At 40.7% G+C, this 14,984-nt stretch overlaps 1 protein-coding gene across 2 annotated transcripts in view; it reads left to right on the forward strand.

Moving 5' to 3' along the window:
* Positions 1-14,984, forward strand: part of LOC126273558 (uncharacterized) — a 247,682-nt gene that overhangs the window by 146,602 nt on the left and 86,096 nt on the right. For both annotated transcript variants that reach the window (XM_049977043.1, XM_049977044.1), the window contains 2 exons: positions 1,521-1,694; positions 2,474-2,727. In XM_049977043.1, the coding sequence (XP_049833000.1) occupies positions 1,521-1,694; positions 2,474-2,727 (428 nt within the window). The remainder of the gene's footprint in view (positions 1-1,520; positions 1,695-2,473; positions 2,728-14,984) is intronic.

Here is a 14,984-nt window from a genome sequence, read left to right on the forward strand (position 1 = left end):
GAGACCCAACTCGCTTTATTTGTTCATGAGACCCAGAAATTATTAGATACAGGCTCCCAGGTAGATGCTATTTTCCTAGACTTCCGGAAGGTGTTAGATACAGTTCCGCACTGTCGCCTTATAAACAAAGTAAGAGCCTACGAAACATCAGACCAGCTGTGTGGCTGGATTGAAGAGTTTTTAGCAAACAGAGCACAGCATGTTGTTATCAATGGAGAGACGTCTACAGACGTTAAAGTAACCTCTGGCGTGCCACAGGGGAGTGTTATGGGACCATTGCTTTTCACAATATATATAAATGACCTAGTAGATAGTGTCGGAAGTTCCATGCAGCTTTTCGCGGATGATGCTGTAGTATACAGAGAAGTTGCAGCATTAGAAAATTGTAGCGAAATGCAGGAAGATCTGCAGCGGATAGGCACTTGGTGCAGGGAGTGGCAACTGACCCTTAACATAGACAAATGTAATGTATTGCGAACACATAGAAAGGAGGATCCTTTATCGTATGATTATATGATAGCGGAACAAACATTTTATTCGGGCAGGGTGATTTTATCGCTTAATGTAAGTGTAAAAGTTTTTGTGTTGATTCTGGCCTATGGCCTACGATTTGTCTGTCTTTTTTTTTTTCATGTGTTTCTCGGTGGTTGGCTTTTGTTTTTTGTTTGTATGGTCGGCCAACCACTCTGCGTGATTTTAGTGCATCTTGTCTGGTCTTTGTCTACGTTTCTCTTGATCTGTGCCGTCTGTCTTATCATCTGTTGATCGTTTTTATTCTCTGTGGGTGTTTTTAGTATTTGGAAAAAGGGACCGATGACCGTAGCAGTCTGGTCCCTTTAACCCCCACAAACCAACTATGCTCGGGTGCCCGCCTGGCACACTGTCCCACCCCTGCTGTTAGCACTGTTGCCGCTTTTCCAGATCCAATGGATTTGTCTCTCGTCAGACTGCCGTCATCTCCTCCATTGCTTCGGTGCTCTCTTTGTGCGAGGGAGAGACGTGCTGTATCCTGATACTAATGCATGTGATTGCGAGTGCGATGAGTGTTTTGTCACCATGTATGTGCACTTAAATCAGCAGCCAACTGTATCAGTGCAGGCTGGCCACTAGAGGCCACCTGCAGGAAGCAAGCACACAGTACAGTCTCTGCTCTGATTTGCTGTCTACTGGTGACTCGTGCATATTTACACTTAGAGCAGCATGACTCTCTCAGTATGTCCTTTTAGTTTGTACTACTCACACCATTGTTCTGTGTATCACTTATGTGGCACCTTCTGATGATTCTTTTGACTTGTTATGTGTGGAGTCACAAGAGGCTTATTTCTGTTATTGTTTAGAGGTTATGAATAAAGCCATATTTCTGTTACTTGGGTTGGTTTCAAGTATTAATTGGTTACTACAGATAACTTGTATTCATATAGTCATATAGATCAGTAGGCAAAAGTTTATTTTTAACAGTGATTACTTTCTCTTGATTGCAGTAATAAAAATTTTTATGATCATTTAAAAAATGTTTCCAGGAGGATGATGGTATCAATAATTCAAAACCACAGACTGCAGATATATCACAAGATACTGAGCATGAGACCAAGCACAGTATAATGCAAGCAAACATATGGTTTCCTCAACCAGTAGAAACAAAGATGTCACCTGATTCTGGTTTCATGTCACCTTCACCATTCAGTAGTGATGAAGTAAGTTATACAAAATATGGGACAATTTAACATAGTTGTGTTTTTAGTTAGGAAAGAAAAATTAATGTTTTTACATGAATAGAATTATGATGATTGTTATACTTTGAAGTATATTTCTATACTTCTGTATGCTAAGACAGTCTAGATACTAATTGTCAAATGGGTCATTCCATAAAAAGTGAAGGTTTTGTTACATCTGTAACACTTTCTGTTCCTTTGTTCAGTGACAAATCAACACAGCTTGCACAAACAAATCTTCAATGTATATGGTGTCTCAACCAGATCTATCTTCTTTAGTTTTCATGTTAATACAAAACTGTACAAATGTTAGACCTTTAGCCATGGAATGACCCAAAAATACACCTGTGCATGGACTGTAGTTACAAAATATTAAGGATAATAGTTGTTTTGATATCTGGTCTGGAAGTTTGAAATGGAAATATAGATGCAATAAGTGAAATGTGCTACACCTGAAAAAATTTCAGATTGCAGGGTAAGGGTGCATTTAGAATGTACATTGACAATCTTCTGCTATTTTGTTCATTGTCTGGACATGTGTACTTGCGAAATCTAAGAACAGTTTGATATATTTTTAAAACATTTTTAATTGTGAAAGATTGTGTGTGTGTGTGTGTGTGTGTGTGTGTGTGTGTGTGTGTGTGTGTGTGTGTGTGTGTGTGTGTGTGTGTGTGGTGTTCACTAAATTTATTCTGTGCTTTTGTATAACAAAATTCAGATCTTTTCCATGTGTCTAAGAAATATAAATTTCAAAATTCCAGGAATCGGCAAACCACTATTGGAATGCGACTATCATGTCACCAGCACTACTGGGGCCAGTGTATTCTCAAGCAAGAATGCAGTCATCTATCTTCCATCAACCTCTGCCGCCTTCTACACAAATGCCACCTGAAGAACGAACATACGTGAGGCCTTTGGAAATGCTTTGGAATCTTCACAATGACATGCAGACAGCTGGTGCATCAGCATTAACATTTTCTAGCTACTGTTACAGAAGACCCATCAGCTCAGTTGTGTAAGCCTTCTGTTTATTTAATATTGTCTGTAAACAGTTTTCTTTAAGAACCAACATAGATGCACTTTTATCATTTGTTTCCCTGTGTAATGAAATTATCTTGCTGCCTTAGGTTTATTTTTAGGACTTTCTGAGTTTAGTTGTGGACATTGTGTCCTTGTTTTAGGCAATGTTAGTGGTCAGTAATCTAAAAGTTGGCATCGTCATCTTTAAATGGAAGACAGAAATGTGACTTATGTCTGAAAGCTGTGTGTCCTAAGATTCCTGTGTGAACAATCTCATTTCTGTTATATATCTGTTGTTGTCTCGTCATCAGATATACGCCTATGCTCTTCTTGTTTAAGAGCAGAATGGTGGAATTGGTCCAAATGACCGTAGTCATACTTTTCTATTAATATGATATCCAGTGTTTCTATTTTGTTCATGAAATCATATGCCTTTTTCTACGTTTTTCTCATCTTTACACTGATATATTATGATACACTGATATATTATTTACACTGATATATTATGATTTAGAAAATATTTATATTTTTTGTGTATTTCATTTGAAATACCTAGAATGACAGTAGTACATATGACACTTATGTAATTTCTCTTCTGAACATATGTAAATAAACAATGAAGTGGCAACAATTAGCAGTTATGCAGAGTTGTTGCTGCTCATTGTTGTCTTGGCAGGTGCCCCCTCCCCTCCTTCCTCCTCCCCCCCCCCCCCCTCCTCCCTCTCCAGGGAGCCCACAACTCTTTTGTGGGTATGTGTGTGGCATGCGCGGGTTCCTGATCGATTGCAGTCTTTTTTCTTTCTAGGCTGCTTTATTTTCCCCTTATTTCTTCTTCTCCTTCACTGTACTTATCCTTTCCATTTGCCCCTTCCTTTCCATGTCTTAGTGTTGTTCTTCATGTTGTCCCAACTATCCTCCTGGTGCAATTTTGTCTTGCAGTTGTGTTTGGTTTGCTTTTCCTTGTCCTTTATGGTTTTCTTTTCCTCCTCCTTTTTGGTTTTTCTTTTGTTCCTCTCATCCTGACTTCCCTCTGTCCATTTGAAATCTATAGTGTGAGCTAGATGGGGAAGAACTCCCTCCCTAGTGTCTGTGGCATAGTTTCTTCTTCCCCCCCCCCCCTCCTCTTCCTCTCTCTTTTTTCCCCTTCCCCTTCCTCCTCTTCCTCTCTCTTTTTTCCCCTTCCCCTTCCTCCCTGCCATAGCCCTTTCGCCTCCTTGCTAGATCACCAGCTCGGTAGCCAGTCCATGTGGTGGGGCTGTTATGTACCCATCTGACTAAGTCCCTGGCACCACAGGGATCACACTGCTGTTCTGTGAATGCCTTGTGCAAGCCTAGGAGTGATTGCCTATCTTTATGGGGCATAGGAACTCCCGGCTGTGACTGTCTTGCCAGACGGCCATTGCTGTGGGTGGGGGGCATCCACAAGGCGAGCCCCTGTTCAGAGTGGGTGGTACCAGGTTGCATGTTTGGAACATGAAACATGTTAAACCCTCTTTACCATTCTTCTTTGCCCGCGTGTCTTCCTAAAAATAGTTCTGTCTCAGTTCCTGTTTCTGACTTCCCAGCTTACCCTCCTTGCCTCACCCGCAGGGAGGGCATCAGGCCCTTCCGGGGTTGGGGCAAAAGCTTTCCATGGTTCCTGGGCTGTTCCAGGACTGATGCGGAGACTTTTACCACCACAAAACCCCTTTTCTTTGTGGAACATGTTGAGGACAAGTTCAGTGAAGTTGAGTTGTTAAGCAAGATGCGATCTTTTGCCAGACAGTTGGCCTTCCTCCTTGCCTTCAACCATCTAGGAGACACCCCTATGACTATTATTCCTCAAAAGTCACTTGATACGACACACATTGAAGTTTTCAATAAGGACCTTCCCCTGCAGTCCGATGATGAAATTAGGGTTAATCTGGAACAGTGTGCCATTCTTTCATCTGGCATGTCCAGAGAGGCCTTAAGGACCATTGTGTAGACACTTGTGCTTTCATCCTGGTACCCTACCTAAGAACGTCAAGGTAATGGTATACAGAAGCAATGTGAAACTGTACACTTCAGTTCCCATGTATTGCTTCCGTTATCTCAGGTTCGGCCACATGTCCTCACGATGCAATGGCACTTCTATCCGTGGTTCCTCTGGCTGCCCTATTCATGTGGGAAATGTAATCTGCTCTCATCCCCATTCTATTCTACCCACTCACTGGAGTGTCCAGTGAGTGGGTAGAATAGTGTGTCCATGAAGAAAAAAAGAATTCAGAAAATAAAGGTCCTTCACTGTTGGTCAACAAAGCATTGCAAATTGCATTAAATTACATTTACAAATCTTTGTGTGTACGTGTACATGACACAAAACGAGAAGAGTGCCTAATAAAATCACCCAAATGCTGTGATGGTTCCTTTGAAAGGGCATGGCAGATTCCCATCCCCATCCTTCTCTCATCCAATGGGACCAATTACCTCACTGTTCGGTTCCTCCCCCCAAATCAATCAATCAACCTAAAGTAAAATGTGTATGTAATATTTACAAGTAATGGCAGTAAATCACGAATTTCATTTTAAAGTAGCATAGTATTTTTCAAAAGGAGACAAACTCTACTTTGAAAACTTTCTCAGCAGACTGGCATAAGGAAGTACATTGTACACTTAAGATGACTTCGTGCAGGAAAATATTTTTTGTCAAAAGGATTTAAAGGTATGTATTTTTCAGTGAAGAACCATTTTCCAACTACAACCTAATTTTGTTTCTCAGTTACATTTTTCAATTAGTCAAGTAGTAGCTGTAACTGCGGCCAGAACAGTCGCTGGGTGACGTGACAGAAAACGCGGTGGGACCCACGAGGCGGCCCGTGAATAACATAAACGGAGAAGGATGGACACGACCAATGAAGTACCTAACGAACAAGAAGAAGATCGAAACAGCAGAATCACAAGAAAACCACGTCTACTCGTACACAGAACAAGAAAGGGCATATGCTGTTTAAGGCAAGACGATATGTCGAGAGATGCACGCAAGATTAGACTGGCTGGCTGAGCGAGAGGCAAGTGCTTAAATACATGTTTGGGGATGCTGCTATTGGCCGCTGGTACCACGTGTTCCACTGTTATGTCCTCTCACTAAATTTGGCCACGAGGTGCGCACCGCCATGGCTTATGGCGCGATGGCACTGAGACTCTAGGGGTCTTCAACCTGCATACCATCTGGCATGGATTCAAATTCTGCAGCGTGCGGTACCAGACCTCCCCCCCCCCCCCCCCCTCCATCCGATACTTGCATGTAGGGGCAAAAACGCCCTGGGCGGTGACGAGGTGGGCGGCAGTGGGAAGAAGAGCCAAGCTCATCAACCACCGTTGGTGGGGAGGAAGGGGCACCTGAGGTATCCATGACAACTGGCCCAGAGTCCAGGGCAGGGAAGGGAGCTGCCGATCCACCTGGGGGCGGGGAAGGTCGGCAGCAGGCCCGCGGTGAGATGACAACTGGGGGCAGGGACGGCGCCTCGAGGTCCACATCCGTACCTGAAGGAGGTAGGAGAGGAGGCGGCAGCATCAGTCCTGTGGGGGCATGAGGGTGGAGCTGATTATGTTAGCAGCACTCCAACCCTTTCAACATCTGCACAAATGTCACACGCTGCCCATGGGCAGCGACGACTGTGGTGGGTGTCCAACCCACCTTGCGCCCATACTTGCAGGCCCACATGAGTGTGGCGGGTGCATAATGCTGTGAGGGGTGGGAGTGGGGGCAGAAGGGGGATGGCATCAGCAAATAGAGCAGGGTCCGTGGCTGTTGCCCATGAAGGAGCTCTGCCGGACTGCGTCCGTCAATTGGCATAGTGTGATAGGTGCCCAAAAAGAGGGTGAGGGCTGACGTGGTTGGAGATGTGTTGACTGCCTTTGTCAACTGTTGTTTGAAAGTGCGGACAAGCCTCTCCGCTGTGCCATTCGACAAAGGGTGGAAAGGAGGGCTACAGATATGTTTGATACCATTGGCCTCACAGAAGTCGTGGAAGGATGACGCCATTATCAGAGACCACATGTGTGGCAGGCCCTCAATGGCGAGAACCTGGGCCAGGGCCGTGAATATAGTCTCCACGGTGGTGGATGCCATGCGGATGACATGGGTATTTGGAGTAGGCATAAGTAACCATATGGACCCCAAAAACGGGCCTGCAAAATCAATATCGATGTGATTCCAGGGCCGGGGTGGCACAGGCCAGGGTGCAAACGACTGAGGGGGACTTGCCTGGTGATGCACGCACACAGACAGTGCACCAGCGGACCAGGCGGTCAATATCACCATTGATGCCAGGTTAATACACATGCTGGTGAGCCAAAACTTTCATATGGGACATACCCCAGTGCCCACAGTGCAACAAGCTGAGCACCCGAATCCGCAAATCTGGAAGGATGACCACTCGATGGGCATCCGACTCAGTGTCCAACAGGAGGACATCATTGATGATGGAGAGCCTGTGGGACAGGTGGCGCCAGGGCCTGATATTGGACAGCATCCAACGTGTAACATAGAAGGGTCACCCGTGGACCATGTAGTGGAGAACCTGCTGCAAGATAAGGTTGCGGCAGGTAGCTGCGGCAATGTGAGCAGCCATGAGAGGCAGACTGTCCAGTGCATCCTGGCGGGTGGAGTCAGTGGGAAAGCAGAGAACGTCTTGTTGATCAAAAGCAGGATCAGGGCCTGCAGGGAGATGTGACAAAGCATCCGCATTAGCATGTTGGGCAGTGGGCTTATACTGGATCGTGTAAGCATAATTTTGTAAAAACAACACCCAGTGCTGGAAACGTTGAACCGTCCACTCTGGAAGGTGAGAGTGAAAAGCGTAACCAAGGGTTTATGGTCAGTCAGGAGGGTGAACTTTGCCCCAAAAAGATAAGTGTGAGATTTTTGGATATCAAAAACGGTTGCTAGGGCCTCCTTTTCAATCTGGGAGTAGTTCTATTGTGCTTTGGTCAACGTCTTAGAGGCGTAAGCAATGGGCTGTTCAGAGCCATCGGCATCCTGATGTCTGAGGATGGCACCAATTTTGTATGCTGATGCATCAATGGAGGCAGCCTGGGGCAAGAACTTTAAGTAATAACTAATCTTGACCAAAAACACCTGGAGTTAAAATAAGTCCTTGGTATGAGGAAGGGCTTCAAAGGCTGTGACATTACAACCTGAAGGGCAAATGCCATCTTTGCTAATCTAGTAGCCTAAGTATTCCACTTCCGCTTGAAAAAAAAACAACACTGTTTAGCTGAAAGTGTAAACGTGCAGATTGCAAAGCATGAAACAAAAGAAAAATTCAGAGTAGGTATTAAAATCCATGGAAAAGAAGTAAAAACTTTGAGGTTCGCCGATGACATTGTAATTCTGTCAGAGACGGCAAAGGACTTGGAAGAGCAGTTGAATGGAATGGACAGTGTCTTGAAAGGAGGATATAAGATGAACATCAACAGAAGCAAAACGAGGATAATGGAATGTAGTCAAATTAAATCGGGTGATGCTGAGGGAATTAGATTAGGAAATGAAACACTTAAAGTAGTAAAGGAGGTTTACATTTTATATCCTCTCTACTTCGACCATCATCAGTTATTTTACTTCCTAAATAGCAGATTGGCAATGGCAATGAAAGCGTTTCTGAAGAAGAGAAATTTGTTAACATCGAATATAGATTTATGTATCAGGAAGTCGTTTCTGAAAGTATTTGTTTGGAGTGTAGCCATGTATGGAAGTGAAACATGGACGATAACTAGTTTGGACAAGAAGAGAATAGAAGCTTTCGAAATGTGGTGCTACAGAAGAATGCTGAAGATAAGGTGGATGGATCACGTAACTAATGAGGAGGTATTGAATAGGATTGGGGAGAAGAGAAGTTTGTGGCGCAACTTGATTAGAAGAAGGGATTGGTTGGTAGGACATGTTCTGTGGTATCAAGTTATCACCAATTTAGTATTGGAGCGCAGCGTGGAGGGTAAAAATCGTAGAGGGAGACCAAGAGATGAATACACTAAGCAGATTCAGAAGGATGTGGGTTGCAGTGGGTTCTGGGAGATGAAGCAGCTTGCACAGGATAGAGTAGCATGGAGAGCTGCATCAAACCAGTCTCAGGACTGAAGACCACAACAACAACAATGGAATTTGTCCTAAATAATATATATCTTTTTCCAACAAACAGCTCAGTTCATACATACAAAACCAGGAACAAAAATGATCTGCACAAAGACTTAAAAGCACTTACTTTAGTTCAACAAAGGGGTCCACTACTTAGGAACACTTATCTTCACAATTTGTGGCAAACATAAAAGATTTAGTTACAAATAAAGATCAATTTAAAAGGTGCCTGAAAGACTTACTAGTGGCCAACTCCTTCTACTCCATTTAAAATAAAAAAAAAGGGCAACATGTTCCACTTACACGAGGATCTCCTCAGCATGGATATATGAAACGAAAAACTAATCTAATCTAATATACCCCACTAAAACATAATCCAACAGTAATCTTGCTGTCCCAACCTTACCTGTGCAACCTATGAAAAATTGTAAGCACCAGATACATTTCGGTAACCAGTACATTCAGGGCTATTTATTTAATTTTTGCTCTACATATTTTGTTTATATATCTGGTTGTGTGTGATGTTAGGAAGTGGAATGAGTATTTGTAAATACTGTAATTTAATATTTGAGCAGCTATATAAAGAAAGGACATTGTTTAATGTTATTACAAAAAATTGCAGTTTGTGATTGATTTACTTCAAATTTTTATACAGTAATCTAATAATCATTCAGATGGGCTTCAGCTGTATATTTTTTAAACAGTTTGGTATGGAAATGTATGGTTTTGTTTTCTTTCTTGCAGTCATATAGAAAAAGTTGTGTAAATGACAATGCACTATTTTGATCTCTTCTTTGCACTTGGTTGCAACAGAAAACAGGATAGTTATGTTTTATAGCGTATCGGCTTACGATTAGAATACTGCTATGGAATCTGAATCATCCAAAACTTCCTAATCCTACCCATTCAAATGGTAAAAGTATGTGACATATTGTCATTGAACCTACTATTCTCAAAGATGCAACAGCTAGAGAGGTCTCTCTCATACCCCATATACCAATGATCCCACCTGATTAACCCATTTGTTTTAAGCAACTTCAATTCCCCCAACAAGTTTTTGTTTACATTCACAATAAATGAGGATCAAGGTGAAGGAGAGGGGAGACAGAGATCGTCAAAGAGGAAGGGAAGAAGGAGAGCAGGATGTACATCCAATCCCCATACATATTTAGCAATTTTAAAACATTTCTGGGTTCACTAGTAAATATAGAATGCATATTAACCATATTTCAAACATTTCTAGGATTGTCAGTGACAGTGCGTAATTTGTTAACAGAAACTTGTCTTCTTATGTATCTTTTGTCTTACAAAAGGTAATAACTGGACATTCTTAGTTTTCCTGTGCCTTTTGCCTCTTACCTAATCAGCTGTTAACTTTGTTCACATTTACTGTATTTACTCGAATCTAAGGCGCACTTTTTTTCCGGTTTTTGTAATCCAAGAAACCGCCTGCGGCTTAGAATCGAGTGCAAAGTAAGCGGAAATTCCGAAAAATGTTGGTAAGTGCTGCTACAACTACCTTCTGCCGTCGAATATATGTAGCGTTACACAGGCATGCTTTACAGACACAAAGATAAATGCTGGCGCCAAACCTCCGAGTCAGTAAATAAATTTAAAAAGAAGGTGTAAGACGAGCTTTTTTTCTCTGCCCCGAGTTTCGATCACTGCATTTTCATACATTATCCAACGAAGTAAATAAAAATTCTGTATTGTGCATCTTCGAATGTAGCAGCATTTCAATGTACTATGAAAATCTGACTGGCAAGACTGTTTGGGATGTTTGTCAATATGGCCAACTCTTCGTTCTGAATTTTTTCCTTCCTGTGAGAAGAGATGGTTGCTCGTAGGAACTTTTTTGAATTGTGAATCACATGCAGTATTCTCTTCACCATAAGAATAATATGAATATAAACATTTTGCCATGTATTCTTCCGTGTTTGCTGCTATCTCATTTAAATCATGTCTGCCTAATAAACTACGAAACTAGTGTGAGACAACAGCAAACGCGGAAGAATATACATATCATGTCATGTTTATATTCGTATTATTCATATGCCTAATAGTGATAATAGTGATACAGTCAGAAATGAAGCACAGCAATTGACATCTAAGATGACACTAATTTCTGTACAGAGTGTAATGAACAAAAGAGAAATCTGCAAATATTTTCAAACGGCAAAAATTTTTAGCTAAATTCTCGTTCAGAACATCTTCTATCATTCACAGTCTATTATTTGGTTCTTGTTGATCATTATCAAAGAAAGCATCAGTGTAAGTAACAACAAATAGCAGTCTCTTGCCATTGTTTTGCTGATGAGACAATTTCTCTCTCTCTCTCTCTCTCTCTCTCTCTCTCTCTCTCTCTCTCTCTCTCTCTCTCTCTTTTTCTCTCTCTCTCTTTTTTCTCTCTCTCTCTCTCTCTCTCTCTCTCTCTCTCTCTCTCTCTCTCTCTCTCTCTCTCTCTCTCTCTCTCTTTTTTCCGTAAGCGGTAGTAGCATGCACAAAAGCAGGCCATGCTGTGAGCGGCGACAGGTCGTAAACACACATTATCAGAATTAGACAAACAATGCATGACACAGTACAATAACGCATTTTCAGCTTAGAGTGATGTAAACACCTATAACAAAGAAGAGAACATCACTTATCAGATCAAAGAAAAATAAGCAATCTATTCAAACCAGACGAAGCACGTGAAAAAAGAAGGGTACTCGTATAAATACGGACGGAGCACCTGACGCATAGCAATGGCTACCTGGTAAAGGTTAACTGCTAAGCTTACGACTCGAACCAAACTACTGTAGCTGTATCGTCATTCATTCGACCTAAATTGTGTCTCATATTACAATGGACCGACTTTGTTTCAATTTGGAGGTGCTGCCTAAAACTTTTCTCTACTTTGAATTTTGAGTCTCAAATTTCAGGTGCGGCTTTGATTTGGGGATTTGTTTTTGTTTTTCCCTTGATTTCGAGTCTCATTTTTCAGGTACGGCTTATATTTGAGTAAATACGGTACTCTCGTCCAGCTTTTTGAGTCTTCTTCGTCCTCTCCCTCTCTTCTTTGCAGTCTGTGTTGTCAAGACTTTTTATTGTAGGCAATTTTTTGGAATACACAGTATGTCCCAACCAAAGTGGTTTTTTTTCCTGGATCACTATTTTCACTAATTCTGTTCTTAGTAGTATTACTCCATTTCTTACTCTGTCAGTCCATTTCATTTTTAGCATTTTTCTCCACTATATCATTTCAAAACTTACTCAATTATTTATTTTTTATTGTGCATGGCTCTCTGCCATATAATGCTTCACTACAGTCAAAACCATTAGCAAAACCCATTTGTATCTAAATTTTTTTTGCTGTCTACAATCTTTTCACCTTTTCAAAAGATCTTTCCAATAACAAATACTCTACCTCTTATTTCCTTCTTACACCTTCCATTTTCTATCACCATCTTCTTAAGTTCATCTAAGGTTTTACTTGTTTCAGTATACATCATTATGTTGATATTTTGGTGGAACTTTCATGCTTGCTGTGTCTTACTACTTTGCTCCTTCCTGCATTAGTGCTCATTCCATATGCTTATTGTTTTGTAATATTCCCATCAAAATTGTAGTTCTTTCTCTAATACACCCAACACTGATTCATAATCTGCATATGTGATAAATTTAGATGCTGTCTTCAAGGAACTGTAGGTTTAATGAGTGAAAGCATAGAAATGGCTGTTTCAGCTCAAGTGCCTGCTCGTTTGTAGCAGTGGGCAAGGATTTGCAGACAGCTGATGTGTGGGCAGTCAGGCATCCAAGGTATGGTGTATACAATCGTATTTCATGACAGAGCACCTGGGGCAGGGGTGGCTACGCATATCGCATGTGTGCCGAATGCATGCACCTCCTGGCAAGGGCTAATAGTAACTATAACTGTCTGCTGGTGAGATGGCAGGTCTTGTGGCTTCCTGTGCTTCATGTGGCCATATTATAACAGCATAATGCATAGGAATGCTGGCAAAAATAATAAGCTTCTAATTTTTTGTCATAAATTCAATCAGACAAAGTGGAGATCAATACAATGCTGTTTCATCTTAGATTTAGAGTGTCGAGATAGTCACATTTATCCCACCGTCAGAAAAGATGGTCCATTCCTTCATGGAAAAATGTTTCTGGTTGCCTAGAGAACTGTGATTGCACCCAGGCATTCACTCCTTTGTCCAAAACAAATAGACAGCCACAAACATCTACTATAGGGCCCCAAAAATATGGAAATCATTCTGGGAGAGATTGTGATTGTATTGAGGATGTGTAAGGACTACCCAGCAAAATGTCTGCACAGTAGTTGAAACAATCTTGGCAATATATTGTTGCCCTTTAAGTCAAAATTAATGACTGAACAAAGCAGGTGGCTTCCATCCAGCTGTTAATTTTTCTTTACAACTCGTATAATTGGCCGAGTTTTACCAGAGAATTTTGCCCCCAGTAGATCCTTCTGTAATTCAGTGCCAGTTTTTGATGATTGACTGTGAACTTTCAGTTAATCCCATGAACTGTGTTAATCTTCACAATGCATTCTCCAAACTGTGACAATAATATTGGACTGTCAATCTTGCTATTTACAAGTTATACTTACAGCATGTTCATTTTGATATTATAACCTACTGGAAAAGAGAGTTTAATTAGGGAATTTCCTGATGATTTACTTGCCACGTGTAAAATTTTGTGTAATTTCAGTGTATCACACTCAAACAGTTATGTTCTAGGACATCAATCAAATGTACTAACCAACCAACTGATTATCTTTGCATAAATAATAATAATAATAATAATAATAATAATAATAATAATAATAATAATACAGGTCATAAACCTTAGATTAATCATCTAAGTGAAAGTAAAGTGTGTGGACTGCAAATGTGGTGTAGCTTGCATCATTGACAAAAGCCTACTTTTGACAACCACTTTGCAGTCAGATTTGATGGAGGTGCAGCTACCAATGGCATATGTGTACAGATAAATGTGGTTACTCTACAATGTGATGTAAATCTTACTAAACAGGCACAGAATAAGTTGAGGTAACTCCAGCTGGGATAATTTCAAGTTGCTAGCTGTTTTTACATAATTTGACATCAGAGGGTAAAATTGGCCGAGGCATTTTATCAGATTTTCTGTAAGTTTTATTATTGACTCTTACAGTCATTTGGAAGGACAGTGTGGTTGTTATTTTCATACCTCTTTCAGTTTGCGAATACAGGCATGCTAAAATGATATTAAAATGGTGCATATGTTTTGCTAATAGTCTTATGTAAGCTAAGTCATCATGGTTCCATACAAAGCTAAATGGCTATGTTATGGAAGAAGGTTTGTGGATTATAATGTCTGAATAAAACTGACTGACATGGGGATAGGAAAGCTAAACCACACACAAACAAAACCCACTACAAAATTTCCAAAACAAAAATTGACCACAATGTTGTTGTTATGCATATCAAATGATTTGATTTGATCAGTGGAGTACAAAAATAAAATAGGAATTTTTGAAGTATGGTGAAAGTTCTTGATCCGGTTCATTGATATTTCAATTAATATCAGTGCAAATAAGATATAGTTCTGAGTTCTTTAAATATTAGTATTATTGGGATCATTTATTAATAGGAAACTGAAAGGAGCAACTTAAATTGTACAACGAGAACTAACAGATTAAATGTACAAAAAATATCTAGTATGAGAAGATGTGGGTAATATCAAGTGATTTTATGTTTTAGCTGAAAGTGTGTGTTATATTACATCTGAAAATTTTTTTGTATTATGAGCAAAGAGCCTTGTGTTTGAAACAACAGATTTAGATTACACCAAGAGTTTGCAATTAATCCTAGGCTGACAAAATGGGAAGAATTCAACAGAATTATGTTAAAATACCATTCAGACATGTGGTGCCATGGTCTGAGATATAGGTAATGATGACTATTTTGAGCTGTGTGTATTTGGTCATAACATTACAGAATCTGTACAATTAGAAGTGAAACCTTCCCAGAAGTTCTCATGGACCTGTATTTCATCAGGACGATGCTCACTAACACATCACATGGGAAGATCGTAACTTCTTCTCTGTGTTAGATACTGTTTAATGCCTGGTCCATCCATAACAATTTGTGTTGCCACTTGAACCTATG

This window comes from Schistocerca gregaria, chromosome 1 (genome assembly GCF_023897955.1).
Source record: "Schistocerca gregaria isolate iqSchGreg1 chromosome 1, iqSchGreg1.2, whole genome shotgun sequence".
NCBI classification, from domain to species: domain Eukaryota; kingdom Metazoa; phylum Arthropoda; class Insecta; order Orthoptera; family Acrididae; genus Schistocerca; species Schistocerca gregaria.